Source organism: Molossus molossus, unplaced genomic scaffold (assembly GCF_014108415.1).
Source record: "Molossus molossus isolate mMolMol1 unplaced genomic scaffold, mMolMol1.p scaffold_m16_p_11, whole genome shotgun sequence".
NCBI lineage: Eukaryota > Metazoa > Chordata > Mammalia > Chiroptera > Molossidae > Molossus > Molossus molossus.
The window spans coordinates 16,968,239-16,994,896 of record NW_023425346.1 but is presented as its reverse complement, the minus strand read 5'-3'; the positions used below and the strand labels follow the sequence as shown (position 1 = coordinate 16,994,896).

General features: G+C 42.8%; 1 protein-coding gene across 1 annotated transcript in view; it reads left to right on the top strand.

The window, feature by feature from the left end:
• Positions 1–26,658, top strand: part of NCKAP5 (NCK associated protein 5) — a 650,664-nt gene that overhangs the window by 266,714 nt on the left and 357,292 nt on the right. Inside the window, exon 4 of the mRNA XM_036254823.1 lies at positions 22,055–22,142. Within this exon, the coding sequence (XP_036110716.1) occupies positions 22,055–22,142 (88 nt within the window). The remainder of the gene's footprint in view (positions 1–22,054; positions 22,143–26,658) is intronic.

The window sequence follows — 26,658 nt, the reverse complement described above, 5'->3', positions numbered from 1 at the left end:
ACACATGAACCTTTTTTCTTAAGTTCTTCAGAGGTTTATATATGGAATTTAGGTACATGTAGGCAGTGACTCACAACTGAAAAGTTCAAAAGCTTAAGTCCCCAGGCTAATTAAAACAATAATAAAATCATTTGCTTGTGCCGTAGGTTATTTAAATGATTTGAGTAAGTTAGCAGCTTAACAATAGTAACTCTATTTTATTTCTTCATTGTTTTCCTCACTATATTTCCAACTTTCAAAAATGTATTATAAATCAACAGACTTTGCATGATAATGACTCTTTAACTTCTTACACACCAACTCTCTTTTGCTCGTTGACCTGGGCCTTGGGGTAATTGATATTGATCTGGGCACCAAACAATAGCTCTGAGCTTATCTGTTTCTACTGGTTGGCATGACTCAACTGCTTTTATTTTCATCTGACTTTTCCTGAAATCAAGAGCAAACTTCTCTTTCTTCTTCCTTTCTTTTTCCATCCTGTTTCCTTTCTCTCTCCTACTTCTGTCCCCACTTGCTTTGTTTATTCCTGTCTCTCAGTCGAATCAAATACTCCCTGGGAAAATATTCCAGGTTCTTTCGGGCCTTTGCACTTGCTGTTGCCTCTTTCTGAGCATGATTCCTCAAGTTTTTCCACTGGCTAGTCCTCACTTTTACTTTCTCAGCTTCGCCTCAATAGTATCAGTTATTTGAAACTTCCTCTGTAAAGTTCCTCGCTTGACCCCTGCCAGGTGGCCCACCCCTCTGCTGTCAGCACATTCAGGCTCTGGTCCTGCCCTGTGTCACTGTGTCAACATACTTGTTCTTGCCCCATTAATCAGTAGTAAGTTCCTTTTGAATAGAAAGTGCGCCTTTTATCTTAGTGTTCTTTGTACCCAGCAAAAAGTAGTGAATGAATGAGTGAATGGACAAGTGGAGGGATGGATGGATGAATTGTGTTTAGATGGAAATAAAGTGTCTGTTCTTTGGCATTAGAAATGAAGCGCATTAGATATTCTCACTGTCCTATCGGAGCTTTACAGTCTAGTTAGGAAATATAAACATGGACATGGAGCTGTGAAAGCAGGCAGCATACATTAAGTCCCACCGACGGGGAGGGGAGATACGGACTGTGGAGCAGCACAGTACACAGATCAAGGCCCAGTCAGGGAGGGTTTTGAAGATGCGGTGGCATTTGAGCTCTTCATAGAGTTCTGTTTCTCTTTGTTCTTCTTCCTGATATTACCAGGAGGGGCCAAGGGATGGGGAATTAGAAAGACCCCAGGAGAAAAAGTTATATTTTTATGTGTCAAAAATAGCAACTCTAGAATAAGTCTTCTTTCCTTTAAATTTTTTCACCACTTATTAGCTAGATGACCTTAGGCAAGTTACTTAGTCACTTTAAGCAATGGTTTCTACATCTATCAAGTGGCGACTAAAAGTGAGTTGTTTTAAGGGGGAAAAAAGAGAGAAATAATCTATGTAACAATATGTACCATGTTGGCAGGTAGTATATAGTAAGTGCTCAATAAATATTTTCCATTATTATTATTGTCATTATCAAAACCCTTTAACCATGAGGCATATCTATATTTGTAAGTTTATTTGTTCATTGTGCCTTATTATATAAAGCAAACCCTATTGTGAAAAATAACTGCAAAAAAATTATTCTTACTATATCTATTAATTTGAACCATAGAAAACTTATTTTTATAGATCAAAATGGTCAAATATTAGCAATATCATATAGTTCAACTTAATATAAATCTAGATTCCCATTTAGAACCTTATATCTTGTCTATAAATCAGAAAGTTTTGAAATGGAAAAATTATACATGAGAAAGTTTGTGATCTCATGAGCCACTAATTCAAGCAATAATCTCTATAAAACCAGTTTGGCAAAGGGATTTGGGCAATTCACTGGAGTTCATCATGAAATACTGTATAGGTAAGACCTAAAATGTGACCTTGGTACCTAGATCTAAGTAAGATTGGGTTCTACTTTGGATGACAAACATGGTAAATGAACTCAGTCCCATGTTTTCCTGGTTTTCACAATTTACCAAACCAAATATTTAAGGCCAGCATAGAGAATACACCCTAATAAAAGTTACCTGCACCCAAGTGGGGACCAAACTGTTAAGATGTAAAAACAGAAGCATGAAGAGTTGTGTGGGTTAGGTTCAGAATACTGCAGAAGTCCATTTGGAAATGGGACTTTTCAGTGGCATTTGATTTGATTCTTAAAGGATGTGAAGAGCTTCACTGGGGGTGGAGGGGAGTCACATTCTTGATAGGAAAATACTGAGACGTAGGTTTAGAGGCAAGCAAGCCAGAGCATGTTGCAAAACCAAATTCCAAGTAGCCATGATTGACTGCACATATGGGATATGAGGAGGAAAATAGGTGAGCACGCCCATAGGAAGAAGGAGGTATTTCTGATACCTGGCTACATGGTTCACCCTTTGTCCTCTGGCAGTGACGATGGGCCCATGGAAGGTTTTTAAGTAAATTAAATTAAAATAGCAAGAATTGTGGTTAAAGAAGATTGACCCAGTGACAGGTTAGGACTGTGACTAGTTAGGGAAACTAGCTGGTGGGAGGACTTTTAGAGCAGTTCAGTGATAAGTAATATAACCTGATCTAGGTAGAGACATTGGTGGAGGAAACAATAAGACAGGGAAGGGGAAAAATTGGCAGTGCTTGGGAAGTGGCTGGACTTTGGTGGGGAGGAGGGAGAAGTTGAAAAAAGTGTTCCAAACCTTTCATCCTGAGTGACTGGGATGCTGGTATCAATATCAGTCAGCGAAATTGAGACCTGCCAAAATACTTTCAGCACCGAGGGATTTAATCCAGGGAAGCAAATGTCTGCAGAACAAAAGAAGGGTCCAAGGAGCAAAGTCAGGGGCTTCTACTCAGTTCAAGCTGAGCTGCTGTCCCGAGGCAGGAGGGCGTTACTGCTGCCAAAGGTGGAGGAGAATGAGACCTGTGCCAGTGACAGGCAGGGGACCCCAGAGTCCACCCACTGAGGCAGCACCTGACACAGAGAAACCCGCACAGTCTCCACCTCTGTTGGCAGGGGAGGAAAATCATATGCTTCTTTCAGTCTTACAAAGATCATGAGTTTGCCTGGCCAGCGTGGCTCAGTGGATTGAGCATTGTCCCATGGACTGAGAGCTCCCGGTTCAATTCCTGGTCAGGACACATGCCCAGGTTGCGTACTCGATCCCCAGAAGGGGGCATGCAGGAGGCAGCCGATTGATGTTTCTTTTCTCACATCGATGTTTCTATCTCTCTCTCCCTTCCTCTCTCTCTGAAAAATCAATGAAAACATATCTTTTAAAAATATTGTGAGTATGCCTCCTGAAAACTGCAGTCTGAGAAGACTCAGTTCCCAAGGATTCCCAATGCTGAGCCACCAGGAAGGGTGCCAAGGGCCCACAGGTAGTGCCGGCCCTATGGGGAAGACAGGAGAGGGCAGGGAGTCAGGGGCGATGTCATGACTGGTGATTGCAGGTACGCTGAGTGTGATGTTCCGGCGGGGCCTCACGTTGAACAAGTCCAGTAGTTACTGGATTTAGAGAGATGGATAAATTGCAGAGGGAGAGTGGGGACAATGGAAGGTTTCATCAGGATAAAGTTGGTGTTGACTTGTATGATAAAGAAGGCTCTCAGAAAGAGAAATAATAGCTGGCAAAATGGCAGAATGAGGGCAAAGGTCTAGGATACAACAGGTAAGGACAACTCCAGGAGTTCAGTAATATCCACGACAAACAGGGCTCAGGGCCTCCACATAGTAGAGTTTTTAATCAGCATTGGCATCGAGATGGATAGGGACATATTGAATGCCCTCGGTGAACATGGTGTCAAAGCAAGGATGATCAGCCAATATATCCAAATATAAAATCTAGAAATAAGCACCTCCACAGACGTAGTAGTCAATGTGCATGTGTATGTATTCTTCTGCATAGACACGTTTCCTGCATCAAATAGCTACACTGATTAACTGCTGTGTGTAACCACAACTTCCTGTTACAGGCTGGTATTGCCATCCATTCTCACCCACAAGAACATTGACACTTGATTGACTCCACTTCACTAATCAATTTCTTGGCTGTAGAAAAACAGAAATATTATTTTAGAGCTCCTATTACAGTCTAACAAGAGATAGATAATTAAGTCCTAGGGGACCCATGTTCTAGCCAGTTACTGCAGAAGGGCCCTTCCCCAACCTGGGAGAAGTCTCTGTACTTTATAATTAAATGTGTTCTTCTTTGGGGGAGGCAAGGACGACTGGAAGAAAGTCGAGTGTGGTGCTTATTACTGTCTTTTTTCCCCCACATTTGTGTAGTGGTAGGTCTGTAGTCTACTGATATTACAGTAAAACCATGTGGTTGGAAGGAAAGCAGAGGTCTGCCTAGTTTCTCCTGTTTGTGTATGGAAGGGGGAAGGATGTCTGACAAATGAACCTGAAAATCCCAAGGCCCCAAGGCTGTACAGTTTTAAGATAGATAAATAGAGATATATGTATATATGGTGTCATGCTATTTTCTAGTAGTTTAATTCATATCATATATTGTCACTCATTTACATTTTAAAAATCTCATCACTTGACAGGTTTTGAGTACTTATCAATGCTTAGTTTCTGTTTTTGTTTTGTTTTTCTTTATTAATTAATTTTTGTTACAGATGTTTCTCCTTTTCCCCCCCACTGATTTCCCCCTCCCTCCCTGCCCTGTCTCCAGATTGTTGTCCATGTCCACTGTTCATGCATACATGCACATAAGTTCTGTGGTTTATCTATCCCCCACCATCCCCTCTTCTGGGTATTGTCAGTCTGTACTCCACCTCCACGTCTCTGGGACTACCCCATTCCTCAGACTGTTATGTTCATTATATTCCACAAATAAGTGAGATCATATGATACTTGGCCTTCTCTGTTTGGCTTGCTTCACTCATGATGATACTCTCCAGGTCCCTCCATGTAGTCTCAAAGGACAAGAGATCTTTCTTTCTTACAGCTGCGTAGTACTCCATTGTGTATATGTACCACAGCTTTTTTATATATTCGTCTACTGATGGACACTTGGGCTGTTTCCAGATCTTAGCTATTGTAAATAGTGCTGCTACAAACATGGGGGTACATACATTCTTTCTGTTTGGTGTTTCAGGCTTCTTAGGGTATATTCCTAGAAGTGGCATCTCTGGGTCAAATGGAAGTTCAATTTTTAATTTTTTGAGGTAGCATCATATTGTTTTACATAGTGGCTGCACCACAAAGGTGGCAAGAGCATACAGTGGAGTGGACAGCCGCTTTAATAAATGGTGCTGGGAAAATTGGACAGCTACATGCAGAACAATGAAACTGACCATCAACTTACACCTTACACAGGAATAAACTCAAAATGGATAAAAGACTTAAATGTGACTCATGAATCCATAAAAATCCTCAAAGAAACTTCAGGCAACAAAATTTCAGACATCATACGCAGCAGAATTTTCACTGATACATCACCTAAGGCAATAGAAACAAAGGAGAAAATGAACACATGTTTTTGTTTTGTTTTTCTTTTATAATAAATATGAACATTGTGCTTTTCTGGTGCTCTTATATATCAAAGAAAAATTATTTTTCAAAGTTAGTTTCACAGTGTAGCTTCTTTGCCCTTCTCCCTCAAGTACTCGTATTTACTTTTGTAGCGTTGACAATTCGAGGATGAACTGGCACTATTTGGCCTGAAGTTGCTGTGCTTCCAGCATCTGCTCCACTGGGCGGAGATGTGGGATGAGAGCGCGCTGTGAAAACCTGTGTTCCACCGTGAAAAATACTCGAAGGGCCTATTTAATGTCGACCTTGTGGCTGGGGAGTTTTCCAGTTATTGGCACTCGTTTTTATCCGAGTACTTCTTTCTTAGTAACAGATATTCCAATGTGGTTATACTTTATTTTCTCATAGCCCTCTGGGGTCAAGAAGCACAGATTCTAAATACTAGAGGAAACCTAGGCATCCAAAATCATTGGGGACAAATTCCCATGTACAGGGAACATAATAGAACAAATGCTCCAAATATGAATATAACCTATTAGGGGAGCATTACCTAGAGGTCCCAGTCGATAGTTTGAAATGTAGTTAATAAACAATGAATGTAACTTTAAGTTAGTTGTAAGAGCCTTTGACTAGTTTGGCTAACAATGATTTAAAATGCTTTTCGTTTGATTAAAATGCCAGCGCCTATAGAAAACTAAAATGGGGTGCTCTTCCTTTCGGTGACGTGCAGTCTGGGATGCTCTGAAAGCATTGTTCTCGTTATGAAAACTCATAATAAGCAACTTTAAATTGGCAAACAAAATCATTAGTTATGTCTGATACTCCCTTTTCCACCAAGCCAAATCCTATTCACTTTCGAAACTTCAGCTCATGTCAACACTGCCCAAGAGTGTCTCTTAGCCGGTTCGGTCTTTTCATCTGGCACATCCATACCACAGGGTGACTGTTGGTCTGCCTGTCTCCCACACCCAGCAGTTTTCCTTTATTCAGGTGGCTGGATATGGCACCAAGGGCATAGTAGGTGTTGAACAGATGGTTATCACATGAAGGAGCAGATCCATAAGTGAGGCGATAAATGAACGAGCAAATAACTGGAGGGATGGTCATCTTACAGAAAGCGTTACATTTAAGTTTTCACTACTGGAATTAAAATTAGTTTTATCAAAATATGTTCTTCCATCTATTTTTTCAACATTGAATATGCCCCAAATAATGCAAATTAATGTTTAACTTCACAACTTCAGAAAGTTTCATCCACCTAGGATGAATTGATGCGGATTGTATGATGTGGGTAATAATATAAAACACCTGAGATATACACCGAGCCCCCCCCCCCCCCAAGAGCTTGCAGTGTGGTTGTGGAACTGAGACACTTCTAGGGTTTGTTTTATACTATTTAAAAGAGCCAAGTAGTATATAATTATTTGGGAGGACATGAGAATAGAAGCGATTTCTCATAAGTTAATGTGCAAGAATATGCTTATTAAAACTACCAACTCCTGCTCTGGACGGTTTGGCTCTGCAGTTAGAGCATCAGCTCACAGACCAAAGAGTCACGGGTTCGATTCCAGTCAAGGGCATGTACATCGGTTGCAGTTTGGTCTCTAACCCTGGTCAGGGTTGTGCAGGAGGCAACCAGTCAATGTGTCTCTCTCACGTCGATGTTTCTCTCTCTCTCCCTCCCACTTCGTCTGAAGATAAATGGGGAAAAAAAATCCTCAAGTGAGGATTTAAATTAAAAAAGGACTGACTCCTGGCCTCCCTCCCAGAGGTTCTGACTCACTAGGCCTCAGGTGGATGTGGGAATCTGAACTTTCGAGACCTTCAGTGATTTCCTGCAGGTTTTCCAGGGAAAACACTTGTCAGTGGACTAAGGAGAGACTCCTAAGGGACAGAGTTATCACAGGAGATGGGACTTGGGCTGCAGACTGAAGGATGCATGATATTTGGACAGGCAAGCAGGGAAGAAAAAGAACCTCCTTTCTCTAGAATAGTTGGCAGGAAACATCCCTATCCAAATACCAGATGATTATGACGACTGACAAAATGCACTTTCATGACATCCCAAGGGAAGGCATGTCACGCTGGGGCTCCCTTTTTTGCTTTTAATGTAACATAGAAGCGTATTTTAATTGACATTTTATTATTTTCAGTTTTGTCTATTAAATATTGACAAGTTTATATACTTCAAAGTTTCTAAAGATCAAGCATGCCTGTTATTGCTGTATTTTGAGGCATGATCATATTTTTAAGCAATGACTATTGGGTAATGGGAAGTGAAACATTAAATGTGTCCCTCAAGTAACACTGCTGAGAAACCACATCTTCCATTTTCCTTGCCAGGGAAACTTGGACAGTTATAAAAGTTTTGTGGATATTCAAGCTCTTCCATGTTTATAGATATTTACCATAAAATCAGTGCATCAAAAACATGTCCATTAACTGTCATGCTGAAGGTTAGTAGTGTGTTCTTCAAAGCCAAGCAGACTTTGAAGGTGTTGAAGATTCCTCGATCACAGGGAACGGTGTTATTCAGGGACAATTCAGAGAGCTCAGAGAGACCAACTGGGAAGACTGGCAGTCAATTTGGCACGAGAGAAAGAAGGGTGACAGTCAGTATCTGGGAAGAGAGAAAAGAATCTCATGACAGCTCAGTCACCCAGCAGAGAGGGTAAGTGACACTCCGTGGAAAAAGGCTGACCTTCCTCGAGTTCCGGCGCTCGGGCGCGGAGCTCACCTGCAGTTGGCCTGGCACTGCGGGAGTTCCATACTGTCCGCGTTCTGACCATGAAGCCCTCTATTAGCACCAGGATCTGTCTTCTTCTTCTTGCTGGTGTTCAGAAGACTAAATTTACCAGCTACCCCAGCAGTTAGTTGGCTCTGACTAGTTCTGGCTAATGGCCTTTAAACCAAAGTGACAGTTCTGGAATGAGGGTGAAAATCCCTGCCATACTCTCTAGTCTCTCCTTTCCCAGCCAATGTTGAGGGCCTCCTGTTGGGGGGTGGGGGGGGGGCTGAATACTTGAGTTATTCCATTGACAGGAAGATCATCATCATTATCCAACCAAGACAATTTTTGGAGCGAATAGGGTGCTTTTGATAATTACGGCAGGACAATACACATCTGGACTGTCCTGGGAAACTGGGACAGAGCCACCTGCTCATCGAGGACGACTGAGTGCTGAGGTGCCCAGTTATTTTTTAAGTCACTGTGATGTTGGCATTGTTTTCAGCTCAGTGGAACCTTCACTGTCACGACTAACGCAGTAGGCCATGGTCCAAACTAGTTGTCTGAAACTTGGAGAAAGGTTTGACTTTTGAAAGAACTATCCTAAAGCCATAATAAAAATAAGTACCAACTTAGATGACCTTTTACATTCTGTATCATTGCGTCTCCTAACGTCTGCCAAGGTAGGTAGAACTGGCATCATGTGTACATTTCACACGTAAGGGAACTGAGGCTTAAAAGGTGTAAGTGGTTTGTCCTAAGTTACGTAGCTGCTAAGAATGTCGCCACCCTGACACCTAAGGCTCTTTAGGGAGTTCGAAGTTCAGGGGATATGCTGACTGTATTGTGGCCATAGACCTGAAGCTGGGAGAGGATTTAGTCACACCACTTTCCTGTTCGTGCTATGGTTTGCAGTATCTGCTTGCTTAAGAGAAGCCACTCTGAAACACGGCGGATCAAACAACACAAGAAACATGTGAATTAAAGAGTGGGTCCAATGAAAAGTGCCCTGTTGGCATCCACGAGGCTACAGAGTCTAGTTTCGTGGATTCTTAATGCATTTGTTTGCCACTACTGCACCTCCTCATTCAGAAAATGTAACATACAGTTTCATCCAAGTATGGCCAGTTAGATTTTGTGCCCTTCTCCTACACCCCGCCCCCAATAGTGACAGATTATATTTACTTCTGTGCTACCTTGGACATTATTCAGATCTAGTGTGACTATTGGTTTGACTTCTCTAAGCATTAAGGATTAAACACTTGTCAGTCCAAAAAGTCTTTAAGATTTGGCAAATGAGAATCTAATTAAAGATGAGTTTGCCAAAGAAAATCAAGTATATTTTATCTAATTTTTAATTTTCTTAAAGCATTAGTGAATAGGGTATTGTCCATTTGGTATATTCTGGGAGGTTATAACTATCAGATGAGGAACCAGTTACAACTGGAGAGAAAATAGATGATTTACCTGAAACATACAGGGAGCTGCATTTTGAGTACCTGACATCAGTCCCTTGCTAGATTTAAACTTTCAAAAGCATAGTGCATAGTAAGAAAGGAATCTTGATTATCTAGTTGACATTTTATTTTTTTCTTGACCAAGGTAAAATGATAAAATTCTCACTTTAAAAAATAGGGCCCAGCCAGTTGTGGCTCAGTTGGTTGAGCATCATCTTGTATACCAAGAGGTCACAGGTTAGATTCCCACTCAGGGCACATGCCTGGGTTTCCCGCTTTATCCCCAGTAGGGGGCCTGCAGGAGGCAACTGAAAGATGTTGCATCATTGTTTCTTTCTCCCCCTCTCCCTTCCTCTGTCTCTAAAATCAATAAAAACATACTTTAAAAAATGGGAAAATGAGGCTCCAAGTTGTAACATTCATTTTCTAGAACAGAACGGCCTCTAATAAAAATGCAATGTATATTTTCATGATATATTAAACTATTTTTTTTTTTTTTATTATTCCTATCAACAGTGGCCAATAGGGATAAATATTGAGGGCCAATACTAAATTGAGCTGTCATCTTCAAAGTTTCCCCAACCTTTGATATGAGCTACAAACATCTATTCTTCGAATAATACCTTTATATTACAAGTAGTTGTCTTGGCAATTCAATGTCCTTTTTCAGCAGTATTGGCCTCAAAAACATTCATGCTTCAGACTATGCAAGAAAATAAAATTAAAAAGCAGAACTGGGATATAACTTCCGGTCAAGATGGCGATGTAGGTAAATGCGGTATCGCGTCCTTCCACAACCACATCAAAGTTACAACTAAACTACAGAACGAACATCCTTCAGAACTGCCTGAAATTGAGTTGAATGGAAGTCCTACAACTAAGGAATTAAAGAAGCCACACTGAGACTGGTGGGAGGGCGGAGGCGCGGACAGGCTGGTCCCACACCCACGTGTGGCGGATAAAAATCAGGAGAGACCTCAGCTGGGAAGGTCCTCCCTGAAGAATGAGGGGTCCCCGTCCCACACAAAGCGCCCTGCTCAGCGTACCAGTGCCAGGAAGAGAAGTCCCCATCACTTCTGGCCTCTGGTTAGAGGGAACTGAGACTGAGGCTGCTGGAGCCCCAGGCAGCTCCTCTTAAAGGGCCCGCACACGGACTTACTCGAACTTGCTCCCTCTGAACTCCAGTGCTGGGGAGGCAGGTTGAAATGCACCAGAGACATATGGAGAAAAACTGAGTTGTTTTGCGCTGGGGTGAGGGTTGGAGAAGCAGCTTTCTCCTGGACAGACGTGCTGGAGGAGGCCGTTGTTTCTTTGGTGAACCCTTCCCCCATGAGGCCAGCAAATGGGTGCCATATCTGGGACTCTAGCAACCTGGCTCACACTGGTGATTCCCTGAGGCTCTGCCCCACCCAACTTGCAGGCCCACCCAAGCTGTTGCCAGTGGCTTTACCATGGGATTTGCCTGTCTTGGCTCCTGTTTCAGATTTTTTAAATTCTCTCATAAAAGCAGTATCTGGCCTTAGCAAACCCCATACCTCTTGCTAAGTGGCCCCAGGCCTGGCACTAGGAGCAGCCAGCCTTGGTTCACCGGCACCTTCACGCCCAGCACAAGAAGCAGCCATCTGCAGATCACTTTGTGGTTTATGCCTGGGGGCCCCAGGTAGAACATGGGCAGTGGCTGACCTTACCCCAGAGCCAGCACACCCAGTGGACAGCTTCAGACTAACGAAGCACCATCACCCAACCACCTCCACAAGCGACACACTCAAGGAGTGGACTCAGTTGGTACCAGAGCCCTGCTGAAGTAATTCTTGCTCTATGTGGTGGGCCCCTGCACAGCTGATCCTCCAAGGTAGCCAGAAGTCAGTGGATAGTGGGCACAGCCAGTCCTTGCAGCTGACCAGCCTGAGTAAATCCCTCCCATTGATGTGCCAACAGCAATCAAGATTCAATTACAACAGAAGGGTGTAAAGGCCACACGAGAGGTGCACCTCAAAGGCCCAGCTGGGTGACCAGGGAAGCTGTGCCACTGGACCCTGCAGGATCCATACTATAATAGGCCACCCTAGGAAGCCCAGGAGACATAGCAGTTCTACCTAATACAGAGAAACAGACACAGAGAGGCAGCCAAAATGAGGATATGAAGAAACATATCCCAAATGAAAGAACAGAACAAAACTCCAGGAAAAGAACTAAACAAAATGGAGATAAGCAATCTAACAGATGCAGAATTCAAAACACTGCTTATAAGGATGTTCAGTGAACTTAGTGAGGGCCTCAAGAGCATAAAAAAGGACCATTTCGAAACAAAGGAGGCACTAACTGAAATAAAGAATAAGTTACAGAGATTCAGTAGTAGAGTAGGTAAAGCCAAGAAGCAAACCTTGATTGGGAATATAAGGAAGCAAAACACCCAACCAGAACAGCAAAAAGAAGAAAGAATCCAAAAAAAATGAGGATAGTGTAAGGAGCCTCTGGGACAACTTCAAGCGTACCAACATTCACATCATGGGGGTACCAGAAGGAGAAGAGAGAACAGGAAATCGAAAACCTATTTGAAACAATAATGACAGAAAACTTCCCTAACTTGGTGAAGGAAACAGACATACAAATCCAGGAAGCACAGAAAGTCCCAAATAAGATGAACCCAAAGAGGCCCACACCAAGACATCATAATCAAAATGCAAAAGGTTCAAGACATAGAGAGAATCTTAAAAGTAGCAAGAGAAGAGCAGTTTGTTACCTACAAGGGAGCTCCCATAAAACTGTCAGCTGATTTCTCAAAAGAAACTTTTCAGGCCAGAAGGGAGTGGCAAGAAATATTCAGAGTGATGAAAAGCAAGAACCTACAACCAAGATCACTCTATCCTGCAAAGCTATCATTTAGAATCCATGTACATATAAAGATTTTCCCAGACAAGAAAAAGCTAAAGGAGTTCATCACCACCGAACCAGTATTATACAAAATGTTGAAGAGTCTTCTTGAAGAAAAAGTTAAGAAATATGAACAATCAAAATGGCAATAAATACATATCTATCAACAATTGAATCTACAAACAAAATGAACAAGCAGTACAGAAACATTCTCATAGATACAGAGAACATTTTTTGGGTTGCCAGACGGGAGGTGGGGTTTGGGGAAATAGGTGAAAAAGGTGAAGGAATTAAGACGTACAAATTGGTTGTTAGATTGATAAACCTCAATGGGAAGTGGGGGGTGGAATAAACCAAAGAACTTATATGCATATATGCATAAGCAATGGACACAGACAACAGTGCGGGGAAAGGCAGGAGAGGGGCGGGAGCAGGGAAGAGGGGATCAATAGGGGAAAAAGGAAGAACATCTGTTATACATTCAATAATAAAGATAAGTTTAAAAAATAGTAACAGATCTGGCCCTGGTCCTTGTGGCTCAGTTGAGCATTATATCATACACCAAATGGTTGCTGGTTCGATTCCTGGTCAGGGCACTTCCCTGGGTTGTGGGTTTGATCCCTGTCAGGGTGTGTACCAGAGGCAACTGATCCATGTTTCTCTCTCTCTCTCTCTCTCCCTTCATCTCCCTTCCTCTCTCTCTCAAATCAATAAAAATATATTTAAAAACAAAAAACAGAACTGAAGCTGGTTTTATTTGTGGAATTTTTTTTTTTTTTTTTAAGAATTCTATCAGGAAACATTACAAGGTAGATTTAGAAGTTAAGTAGATAAACTCAGGAGACTGGACATGGTGATTATATTAATTATTAACTATTTTATATTAATAAAAGGAATGATCATATTAATTAATAACTATAGCATTCATTAAAAGCCTGACTTCATTGAGGGAAACAAACCATTTTGTAGACATTTTATAGATTCTTGGGATATAGTGCCAACAACCCTGTCTTTAGAGTCTTAACCAGAAAGCTAGTGAGGTTTACCTCTCCTGTCTAGCAGTCACTTGCACACAGGGTATTCTCTCTCTCCCAATACATGAATCCATAAATGAAATTCGGTCTTATGCCATGTTGAGCAAAAAACACTTGATATTTGCTTGTTAGCATTCAGGGGATTCCCTTCGACTCCATGTAGAAAATGGGACTTGTCAGAATGCATCTTCCAGGCCGCCCCAAATCTGCTTCTCTCTGTGCATGAGCTGCCCGTGTAGGATCAGCACAAGCCTGCCTCTGAGAAAATTTATGTTGCTTTCTCCTCACAGACAGATGGCCCTGGAGTGAATATAATGCAATAATTCAGATTGGACTAGCACCTTTCGATCTGTTTGTGAATAGTGTAGCATCCTCATGAGTGAGTTAGAGCCCCATAGTTTCTGGGCAGTGGTATTATTCTTGCAAAATTTGTGCTGAATTAAAAATATATATCATCTAGGAAAGAAATAAGAAATTCCAGCCCTGCGCCATTTATCCAGAGTGACTTTCGGTTTCAGTGCGGTTTTCAGTTATGCTCACTGCAGATTTACCGTTCCTAACTATCGCCACCGGATCGGCAGAGATTGGGTGAAGAACAGCCAAGTCGCAGCCGGCCTGGGGATTGTGCCTGTGTACATGCTTAGATGTGCTAGCTTCCAAGGGAGCAAACTTTCATTTTCTAAGGAAACAAGTTGGTGCAGTTGGGTGAACCCAGTACTAAACCAGCAAAGTTTCCATGTGAACAGTTTCCTCTTGGAATTGAACATCAGTCGGCATTTCTTTTCACTCGAGGAAAGCTTTGCACTGCAGTTAAAATGGGGAGGAGGCAGGATGGGTTACTGAGGAAAGCAATGGAAGTAGAATGGGAAAAATACATTTAAACGCAAATGCTCTGCGAGGCCATGAAAAATACGTTCTTCCTCAAGGTAACTCTCCTCTCCTCTCCCCGCCGGCAGCAGAGCAGTGCGTTCTCGGCAGAGGTTAGTCTGCCAGGAGTCTGGTGGTGGTAAAGGTTGTGCAAGCTAGAGACTAAATCTAGAACCCTGGCCTCATAAGGGTAATGTTCCAACCATCTAAGCTAATTAGCTGCGGATGAAGCACGTGCACTGTATATTTGATGGGACAAAAAGAGCAGGGAGTTATTTCTGGAAGGTATTTGGTGTGTCTCAGTAATGCCTGGGAGTCCTGCCTCTTAGCCCCATGCTCCCAGTTAAGACTTAGCCCTTCCAGTCTGCAGGCACCTCTCACTTGCCACCCCTCTCTGACCACGCAGGATTGCAGGGAAATGACAATGTAAGGAGCCAGGGAAGGAATGAATGAGAGAAACAGCTGTTAGATTCGTTCATTCACTCAAAGATAATTTACTGACTACCTACCTGTAACAGAAGCTATGGTTAGTTGCTAGAGATAAAATAATCAAGGCAGGGTCACTGACTTCAAGGAAATTAGAGCTCACTAATAAAGTGCTATGGTGCTATGTGGAGAAGAGCTAAGAGTGTTAAGAAAGCACAGATTCTGGCAAAGGACCAAGACTTGGCATGTATGCCCTCACGTTAAATGGTGGCCCACTGTGCTCATGCATGAAGAAGGCCCTGGGTTTTATCTTTCCAGGCTGCCCACAGATTTTGTGTGGTTTAGAAACTGACTGCAGAGCCAGTGGGCCTACTTTGGGGTCTGCTGTGGTGTAGCAAGGGCACCCTTACAGGAATATCTGGAGACAGCCAGCCAGATCATCATGCTTGGTGCAAGGGGCACCCAAGATTCAGGACACTGCACCCAGTGGAGGCTAAGGTGAAGGTCAGTCAGAGTATTAGACTCACTACCAAGCCAAGCAAACAGACTGGGAACAGCTTCAGGACCCTCAGGTGTAGATCCCAAAGGGCCAGCAACAAATCTGGGGACAAGGGAGTTCTGTCCAGGTATAAAATGATATCACACTCAAATCTCCCTGCTCTATGAATACCCACCCAGCCAGGTCTGCATATGCTAGGATCCATCTATGGAAGAGAAGCTGTCTACTACTCCTACTGAAAAGCTAAACATTTTATCTAAGAAATATTTGCTCTACATAAAAGAACTTTGTCAACAATTTATTGTAAAAAGTTTAAATATACAGAGAAGTTGAACAAATTTTACATTGAATACCATATACCCAACAACTAGATTCTACCACTTATATTTACTATATTTGCTTTACTTTACTATGGATCTAGCCATCTGGCCATCTCTCTCTTCATCTATAAATCTAATTTTTTTATGCATTTTAAAGTTACATCAATATAGTTCACCCCAAATTATGTATAAACTTGAGCATGTATATCATTCACTAAAGTTCCAGATTTGTTTACAGGTTTTTGGTTTTTTTTTCCAAGATAAACAATGAAATACATAAATATTGAATGTTATCATTGGATGAATTCCAACACATGCTTGTACCTGTGCGATCCAAACCCCCGTGGAGATGTGGAACATCGCCACTCCCAGGAAGTTTCTTGTGCCCTTTCCCAGCCAATCTCTACCCTACCTCTACCACCCCCAGATTAATTTTTTCTATACTAAAATTATATATAAATGGAATTATAATATTTAGTCTTTTGTGTATGGCTTCTTTCCCTCAATGTATTGCTTTTGAGATGTTTCTATATTGTTACATGCATCTGTTTATTCCTTTTGATTGCTGAGTAGTATTCCAACATAGGAAATATATAACAGTTGTTATTCTCTTGTTGATGGACACCTGTTTCTCAATAGATTGTGAAATCCATTACGCTAGACTAAGACACACATTTAAAGTAGGATTTGGGACAAAAATTAATGCCAGTTAGCATGTAGGCTCAAGAAAAAGGTGAGGTTGGCAATGTATAAAATACATTAATAATTTTTCTACATATTCCAGTGGCAGTGTGCATAAACTTTTTAACCTTACTAATAGGCATCCAATTAAAGAGAGATAGTATTTTATGGTAACTATTTTTCTTTTTCCCAGCAGATATAGGAAGTGAGCTTGCCCTCATTGTGGCCGTTGACCTTGCGGATGAGTACACTTTTCCATATGGGGTCATGTCATGCCCCGATTTCATAGGAAGGAGGCTCAAGGTGAAGGACAGGTGCTCTAGAACTCAAGCCCCTCTACCTTCTATTTAAAACCCAGTCCTTTGCTTTCTGTCCTTAAAATAAAGTTCAGTCTTGGCAGTGCCCTTGCTTAAATTGACACACTTTCTCTAAGTGAGAAGACTGGACGTCGAATACAGTGAAACACAAGGAAAAGCAATTTGCAAATCCCAGCAGGAGCTCTTGACAGACTTCTCAGTTCAGGTGAATAAAAGAGAATATGGCTCACAGTCTTAGAGAACGTGGTCTTGTAGCCTCTCCTGAAAATAATCTGAGGGAATAGTGAGTAATTCATTATTAATTTATGTGATTAAGCAGCAAATAACAAGTTAAGATATTTCTTAAAAACACGACTGAGTTTCGCTTTCAGCTGAGAGAGCCCATCCAGCTTGAGCTGGAGAGTGGCTTCTTGTTTTGTGTTTATTTGGTTCTATTTCTGTCAAAAATGAAGTTATACCAAACTGAGTATCTGATCATAGGAATCAAGGACCACGTCAGTCTAATGTTATGGTAATTTTCTAGAGTGGGATTAGGCAAAACAGGGCTAGACCTGAGGAAGAAGGAAGAGATGTGGAAAAGTTCACATTACAGTGATACCTCGGTTCTCGAACATAATTCGTTCCAGGAGGACAGTCAAGAACCGAATTGTTCTAGAACCGAAGCAATGAAACCCAATAGGAAAGCGTGACTCCACAAAGCGTGACTCTCTCTCTGCACTCACACTGATGACGCAAGCAAGGCGCGCTGGGCCGAATGAACGCCATTCGGCTCAACTCGGCTCATCTCGGAAGTTCGAGTTCCAAATATCTGTTCGGATTCCGAGACAAAAGTTTCTCGAATCTCCATTTGGTCGAAAACCGAGGCGTTCGAGAACCGAGGTATCACTGTATTTTACATGCGCTTAGGCCTGGCAGCTCCTGATGCAGCCTGGGGTCTGTTTTCTGATAGTGCTTGTATCAGTGAATACGTCAATATCTTCAGGACCCCAAGCGTGGTCCCCGATGTTAAAGAGCTCTTATGATCAGGCCCTGCACGGTCAGATGGTTCCCTGCCTTGGAAGGATTCAGGAAGCCACTGTCTTTTAACACTTGCTTCCAGAAATATCTTTGTTTGGTGTCTGGGAGACCCTCTCTGAGAGGCCCTGGGTGCAGGTCCCGTGATGAGCACCCCGTGGTCTGTGCTTTGCAAGGGGATACATGCCAGAGTGGAGCCCAGGGAGAGCAGTTTGGAGCAAGACTCCCTGATCCTGGTCTTGTGTGGTTTTGAATTCTTATTTTTTTTATTGCATTTTTATTTCATGTCCATTTTTCCTAACTTTAAGTTATTGCCCCTTTCAAGCAAAGACTATGTTTGTTCGAGGTTCTTTTTGCTTCCCTCCAATGAAATACTATAATAAGAAATTACAAATTAAATGATATGTGCCTTAAAACATAACCTATTTTTAATAAAATAAAAGTTACATTTTACATTTTTGTTGGGTGAAATATACCTTTTGAAAATGTATTTGGTTTATTTTTTCTGTGTAGGTCTTTTTAAAAAATAGTTTATTAATAGACATTACAACATTTTGGTCTATATTTTTCTAGTAATAACAGCTATTTGCCCAGTATTTAGAGGAAGAAAGGATTTAGACTCAAGTTGGATAACAGGAAAAACAACAACAACAACAAAAAAAAAACTGGAAGACATTACCTAAGGCCAGTGTTTAAGGAAAAATTTCACCAATCAGCAACTTCAAGCAAACGAAAACATTCCCTCTGCCCACACCTGACCTGGAGAAGGGAATTGGCTGGGTTTTTTGGTCACATTTGGGAAGCAGATGGTAGAATTATTCTCTCTGCAGACTGGTGATGCAAACCATACACCTCGGCTATCAAAATAACAAAAGGAAGCAAAATGTCACTGGGCGTTCAGATGACAATGGATGCTTCACAGTCCTTAATTTTCTGGAAAATAAATAGAGAAGTTTGCTAAATGAAAATTTAAAAAAAAAAGGAAGAAGATGTCATCAGAGATAAATAAGGGTATAGTCTCATCAGGTTCAAAATATTTTCTCTGTGACCAGATTCATAAAGGTTATGAAAAGATGAGACAATTTAATTTTCTTCCAAGTGTTGGGATCAATCCCTGCAACTCCATGCCAAGATGTAGCTTGGAAATGTAATTGGTTATAATTATAATTAATTTAATTAGTCATGGTAATACTGTGAGTCTGGGCTACTTGAGATTGTTTTAATAACTTTCTGTTCACCCCCACATTTTCCTTTTTTTAAAAATACAAAGCCAAGAAAAACTGGGGAAAGGTGAATATATGTTTTTATTATCTTTTTTGATCTAGCCATTGTGCATAGAACTTTTAATTGCACAGAGAGATAATTCAGCAAGATATGCACAGTCACAGAATTGTGTTTTAACTTCTTTTTCTTAACTTTTAAAAAGGCAAGGTTTTAATTTTAATAGAGTTCTAACTGTTGGGCCCCCTATATGCCAAATGTCTATAAAGGAAGGAAGGAAGGATTGAAAAAAGAAAGAACTCTGGGCTCTGTGCTAAGGTGGGAGGAAAATAGACTAGTGTTTAGAAAATGAAGTTAGTCTCTGATCTGTCCCATGTGAGCTGAGGGAAGTCCAGCAAGTCATCGTCGTTATCATCACCTTTCCCATCTATGAGATTTAGCACGTCAAGCGAAATTCACTACCATTCAAGAGAGTGTTTCTGTTTATATACAGAGACATAAAGCACTGGAAATGGGTTGTGATCAGTTTTGGTTTCGAATTTGTGACTTTTTCCACTTATTTTTTCCACATAAATTTGGTTTCGTCTCTTCCACCAGAGAGTAAGCCCTCCTTAGGTCAGAGACAATGGTCTTAACAGCCTTCAGCATCCAGTGCGTGTTCACCAAGGTAACTCCTCATCAGGAGTTAAAACTCTTCTTTACTTAAAATACTTTTTGCCTGGCTACTGTGGCTCAGTGGTTGAGTGCCGACCCATGCACCAAGAGGTCGCTGGTTCGATTCCTTGTCGGGGCACATGCCCAGTGGTGGGCCGATCCCCAGTGGGGGGCATGCAGGAGGCGGCCAATCGATGTTCTCTCTCATCAGTGTTTCCATCTCTCTCTCCCTCTCCCTTCTTCTCTCTTTAAAATCAATAAAGAAACAAACAAACAAACAAACAAACAAATAATAATTTTCCTGCAGGCTCTAGCCAGGTGGGTAGTTTCAGTTGGTTATAGGGCCATCCCAATACACCATGGCTGTGGGTTTGATCGCTGGTCAGGGCACATGCAGGAATCAACCAATGAATGCATTAATAAGTGGAACAGAAAATCAATGTTATTCTCTCTTTCTCTCTCAAATTAAGAAATAAATAAAATCATTTCTCTGCGTGTAAATTAGGCCTCGTGGAAAGAGGCTACTATTTTTACAACCAGTAAAAATGATTTAATCCTAACTCCCTATTCAACAAACCATAATTCTGTAAGTAAGCCATTTAACCTCTCTGTTGCCTCAGCTTTCTTATCTACCATGTAGATATAATGATGTTTGTAGAGTATATTAGACTGAGGAATAGATGAGAGAGTTCTTTGACAAGTTAAAAGTACTGTTTAATTTTGAGTTACTATTATTAATAACGTCAGATTTGTGAACACATAGGAAACAGATTTTGCTTTCCTGGGCGGACGCATGAAGAGGCATTTTGCATACCTGTCTGGTCTCACAGTTGGTGTCCACGTCTTATTGAAGTCCTGAGTGGGTCCTGGCACTATCCCCTGTAAAGGCACAAGTCCCCCAGTTATGTCCAGGCTTGGGCTGGACTAGCTCCCCTGCAGTTTCCTCACTCTGCTTCTCAGCAGTGATATGATGTGGTAGAAAGGTTGGCATTTTGATCTATACTGCCTTGGTTACTGTAATGGTCTAACCACTTCAGGGAATTCATGGGCATTTTGGAGCCCTTAGTTTGCCATCCTAGAAGTCTTGAGCAAGAGAGAGAAGCTGGATCAGCCTGCTCTCTGTCTGAAACTAGTATCATACTGAGTCACCAAACTACGTGCTTCAGGAAGGGCCCGGAGGAGACAACAGTTCGGGTCCTGGCAGGAGAGCACTGTGTTGGCGCAGTGGTGCAGGTCCCGCTCTCAGAGCCTGTTCCTGGATCCTCAAGGACAGGCCCGAGGACAAGGTCATTCAAACACAGTTTGCATACACGTAGCAAATGCCTGAGAGTGAGTACGTAGTGCTTTTTAAAATAAATTAACGAAAGATTCATGTAACAATGTATACTGAATACTATTTCATGCATAATTGAGGGAGACACATAAGACATTATGATGTAGTCCTATACCAAATATTTTTATTTACTTCAGAAGACAAGCATATATGAAATATTGAGCATTTAAAATAGGGGGTGCTAAGTGATGGCTGAATGATTTAAAGTGTAGGCCTCTAAGAATTCAAAGATGTGGGATACCAGTGTAAAAGTCTCTTAAGATGTGAAACTTCAGGTGGATTTGAAGGATGGATGGGATTTGAGAAGGAAAGGGGTGTTGGCATCCCACGAAGTAGGAAGAGCATGGGACACTGTCTGGAAATGGAAATAGGTGTGTTTGTTTCACTGTTTACTTTTGGGCCATGCGGAGGTCGGGAAGGGTATTAGAGGTGAGCATTGAAATAATAATAGTATTATAACTATTGAAATGCTCATAAATGTGTACCAAGATGTATGTGTACAGATATTTAGTGTTTGAGATAACCAAAATTTTGAAGTTATTTAAATTCTGTCAATAGGGGAATGGTTAAATGATTTGTGGTACCGTCACATCAAGAAATACTAGGAAGTAGTTGAAAAGAGTAAAGTAGGTCTTTGTGTGCTGACACAGAAGGACCACTGTGGAAAGACATAATGGGATATTAATGGTAAAACATGCATTTATCTAATATTTGTAAACTTTGAACATTGATTTTAAAAAATCAAAGTGGTATTTCAAGAAGATGAATGTGGTAACATTGTATCAAATTAAAAGGGAGCAATTGAAAGTGAAGAGGGTATTGGCAGATGTCTGCCTGAGTACAGACACCGGAGGCAGAGACAAGGATTTGCCTGATACAGAGAGAGAACCCAGAGGCTTCCTGAAGACTGACTCTCGAGGACTTCATGACAGACTGTTGATACAGGGGATGCAGGCAAGAGAAGACAAAGAAGATTTTTCAAGTTGAAGCTTAGGAAATATACATTGAAGATCAATGTCTACTATGGGGAATAGACTCATGTTAATAGAAAAACTTCTTTAAGAATTTCTTTATTTTATTTTTTTGTTTTGTTTTTATTTTTCAGGATGGAAGAAACAGTACGAAATCTATTGCAGAATCAGGGCCCTCCAGACCAGAAGAGAGAAGAAACTGTTAACATAATGGTCTATCAGGTACGCCATGTTTCTTACTCTTGACCGAGAACTGATCAGCTTGTTTTTCTCATATTTCTCTAGCTCTGCCCCCCTTAACTCGGAGATAAACAAACAAGTGTGGGCCAGACCCGGGTGCTGGGAGCCATAGAGCTACCTCTGTTTGAAGAATCATGTGCACATTTATTTAACTCATTCATTGTTTGAACTCCTACTGTGACACAGATTGTACATTTGGTCGTAGGAAGACATAAAAAGTAAGTTCGCAGTGAAACCGAGAGACCTACACAAACATCGTAGTACTTTGTGGTCAGGGCTGCAACCTTCCCTGGGCACACAGGGCAGGGTGGCTCATCCTGGCTGGGAGTTGAGGGATACCTCCCGGGTGTGACAGCTAAGGTGGGCCTGAGGAGCAGAACAAGGCAGGGCGAGGAGGCGGAGGGGAGGGCGCTGCAGGTGCAGTGGGGTACCTGTGCGTGGCTGGCCCACGGAGAATAAGAAGCTCATGCTAATCCAGTAAGGGCCTGGTGCGAGAAGAAGTTTGGCTGTGAGGCTGAGTGCACGGGAGAGCTGGGTAAGGTCACGCTCGTGTGCCGTGCTCAGGGGTGTGGCCTCACACCTGGGCGATGTGGAATCTAAAGAGGTCCAAAGAGAGTAAGGGGTCAATGAAGTAGCAAGTTGTCATCTTCCAGGAGCCCCAATCCTCATAGCAAGTTAGGTTGCAGAGCCCTGAACCCATGAATTCAGGGACACTAGTGTGAGGTGCGCTTCAGCGGGTTCCTGTGCTCACCTCCCCAGCCCACTTCCTTTAGCCCTAGCAAAGTGGCCCGGCTGGGAGCAGGACGTTAACCCGAGTATGACCCTCGTTGGGCATACAGATGGGCAGGCTCTGGCAGAGGGAAGAGAAGTACAGTAGGAAGAACACAGATTCTCTTCATAGATAAATAGAGGACTTTGGTTGAAAATCACAAATGGAGACCCATAGCCATTGTGCAACTATGCAGAGAGAGCTGAGAAAGCTAAGACGGGCGAGGAGATGGGCCGAGGAAATCACTGGACAGCACTCAGGGCCTGAGCACAGGAACCCGCTGAAGCGCACCTCACACTAGTGTTCCTGAATTCATGGGTCCAGGGCTCTGCAACCTAACTTGTTATGAGGAAGATTAGAAGGACTAATGATCATTAAAGTCACAGTAGCATACAAAGTTAATGAGTCTAGGCAGAATTAGCTGACTCTTGAAACATGCACAGGACAGTGGGACGGCTGTTCTCCATCTCCAGTGAAAACAATGCAAGGAGTTGACTTAAGCCGCCTAAGAGGAGATTAAAGTCAGTGTCATGAAGACAATTAAAAAAAAATCACTGAAATTCTGGCCGATGTGGCTCAGTTGGTTGGAGCATTGTTTCGTTCACTGAAGTGTTGCAGGTTCAATCCCCAGTCAGGGCACAGCGGGGAGGCAGACGATCGATGTTTCTCTTTCTCTTTCTCTCTTTCTCTCTCTTTCTCCCTCTAAATTCAGTTTTTAAAAAATCATATCCTCAGGTGAGGATTAAAAATACATCGCTAAAATCCATTTCTTGCAAAAGCATTTGTGAGGGAGTGGTCTTTACACTGGGAGTTCGCAGTCTGCTTCTCCTGACATGTGGTTGCTTCATTAGCTAAGGATTGGGTCCTCCTAGCCCTGAGTCTGTCCTACATATTGCATCTGCTTTGGTAGAACATTGAGGTATAAATAAGAAAGAAAGGTGAGGAGGAGGCTTGATTCTGCAGCAAGCGGTTCCTTGCAGGCTGAAAGGGTCCTGCGAATCTGAAACGGAAGGCATGTGCTCCGCCCCTCACGCCAGGCCTGAGTCAGGGCCCAGAGCCCAGCATCACTCATGAGCTCCACCCAAACTCCGCCCCGCTGCTCATCCAGGTTCCTCTTTCCCTTTGGCCAGTCTCTCCTGACCTCTGCACCGCTTACTAGCATTTAACATCATCATCGGGATGTTACTGGAAGCTACTTAGAAAAACAGGTGCACTGTAGAAAATGTGTCTTAAAACTTTTCCTCTCTATAAACCCAGTCCATTAGGTTGGGGTACTCAGTGCTTCCCTCTAGGGGGAAGGCAATAAATCATTTTATTTATTTATTTATTTATTTTTTTATCCTCACCTGAGGATATTTTTCCATTTTTTGTACAGATAGAGTGGGAGGGAGAGAGAGAGAGAAACATCGACGTGAAGGGACACATCGAGTGGCTGCCACCCGCACGACCAACCAGGGCCAGGGACAAACTGCAACCGAAGTACGTGCCCTTAGAGGGAACTGAACCCAGGTCTCTCCGGACCGCAGGCCGACGCTCTAACCGCTGAGCCAAACTGGCCAGGGCGCAATAAATCATTTTAATTAATACAAACTCAGAAGGGATTTTTCAGTCGTTGCTCTAACTGACCTCAGGCTCCATGTGAAATGAGACAGACGCGGGTTCCACAGCCCATGCGGTCATTCACACATTCAGTAACTGTGCGCTGAGCCTGTAGCATGTGCTAAGCACAGCCTGTTCTCTGGGGAGTCAAGAAATTGGAAGGGAGAGCAGGGACAGAGAAATCTCGCTGGGCAGCACTGAGGCCCAGGGAGGTCCCCGCCGTTTCACAAATTCTGGTGCCCTAAGCGTGGTGAATAGCAGCGAAATAGGTCTGTACAAGACGACATGCTGATACTGGTAAGCACGGAGCTGACACCTTCCTAAAGTCAGATTGTGGTTCAAATACGAGCTGGGAGATGTATTGCTTCATAGTGTGGGGTGTTGTTAGCACACCTGACTCGGATTTTCTACCAGCAAGATTTCTCTGACAGGAGCCAGAGGCCCACGCAAAGCTGAGGCCCACGCAAAGCTGAGGCCCGTGGGAGGGTGGGAGCGGGTTTCATTCCCCACAGTGGAAGTTCACTCCGAGGCTTTTGTCAGCCAGTAACACCTGCAGAGCCTGAGCCCTGTGTACCGGCCCACACTAACTGCCTTGCACACATTAGAGGGTGGTCACACTTTGCTCAATGGGCGTGTTCCTGACGTCTCCTCATAACTAGTTACTGGCCTAATTTATAACGTATAATTCAACACAGACTCTCTCAAAGGATGAGGGCATGTCCGTTCAGCAGCTGCACAGTGGTTTACACCGCTAGTCGGTGGTTTATGGTGTACCAGCTTGGCCCTTGTATGGTTGTGCAGTTCTTGACTCTTTATAATTTGGACAATGTATATGATTTCAAGGTTTCTGCATGCAGTGACATTAATAACATTTTTATGTAACCACAACTTCAAATGGACCCAGTTCAGAGTCCCACTGAATGTGCTAGATTGTAGCTCATTCAGCCCCCAGAACAACTTCCTGCAGGAGGGTCTGTCACTATCCCCATCGCACAGATGTGGACATGGGCGCAGAGAGGCAAGTACTTGCCCAGGGATGCACAGCCTGGAAGTAGCCAGGAGGGATTCGGATCCTAGTCTGTCTGTCCGACCCCATGGTCTCCGCTCTTTGTGCTGAGGAATTCCGGAGAGGTTAAACGATGGAGCCCAAGTTACCCATGATTATTATCAAACTTTGACCTAAATATAAGCCTTTCCACTTTCTATCTGAAGCTCTCTACATGCATTTATTCAAGTGACAGTTATTTATTTTCTTGTTTACATAAGTGTAGTAGTTTCCTGTCGCTGCCATAGCAACCTAAGAGAGTTGAAATCACATGAATTTAACTCTTGCAATTCTGGAGGTCAAACCTCTGACATCATGGTGCGGGCGTTCCTTCTGCGGGCTTCGGGCAGAACCGTCTCCTGGCCTTTTCCAGATCCCAGCATTCCTTGGCTTGTGCTCTTTCCCTCCATCTTCACAGTGCAGGACGCCACTCCGCGTCCACAGTCAGGTCTCTCTTCTCTTGACCCGCTCTCTTCCCTCTGTAAGGACCTGTGATTGCATTAGACGCATCCATCTCAAGGTCCTTAATTTAATCTCGTCTTCAAAGTTCCTTTTGCCATATGAGGTAACACTCACAGGTTTCAGAGATTGGATGTGGACATCTGGGGGCAGAGGACATTATTCTGTTCATCACACTAAGTGACACATTAATTTAGCAGGCTGGCGGCGCCTAGCCCACATCAGATTAAGTGCTGGCATGCAAAGATGCCCGCCTAACAGGGGCCTTTTCCTGGAAAGCTCAGTTTATAGGATGCTGGACAGTGGGAAGGGAAGGCAAGTAATCAAATGAATGCAGCAATGTGAGAGGAGTCAGAACGGCACTGGCATAGGGTTCTGGGAACAGGAAGGATGATGCCACCAAACCCGCTGCACTGTTCTCCCTGGGACCCTGCCTTCTGCTTATGTTTAATAACCCATTCGTACCAGCACCAAGAACAACCTCGTTTCCTCAGGGGGAAATAAAAGACCTCGGAAGACTGCAGAGGAGCCTGACTCAGTAGAAGCATCTTCAGTTTCCCTGTTGCTTTTCCTTTCTCCAGCTTCTATTCTCTAGGAGGTGTGTCATATATTTGTGTCACCCAGGC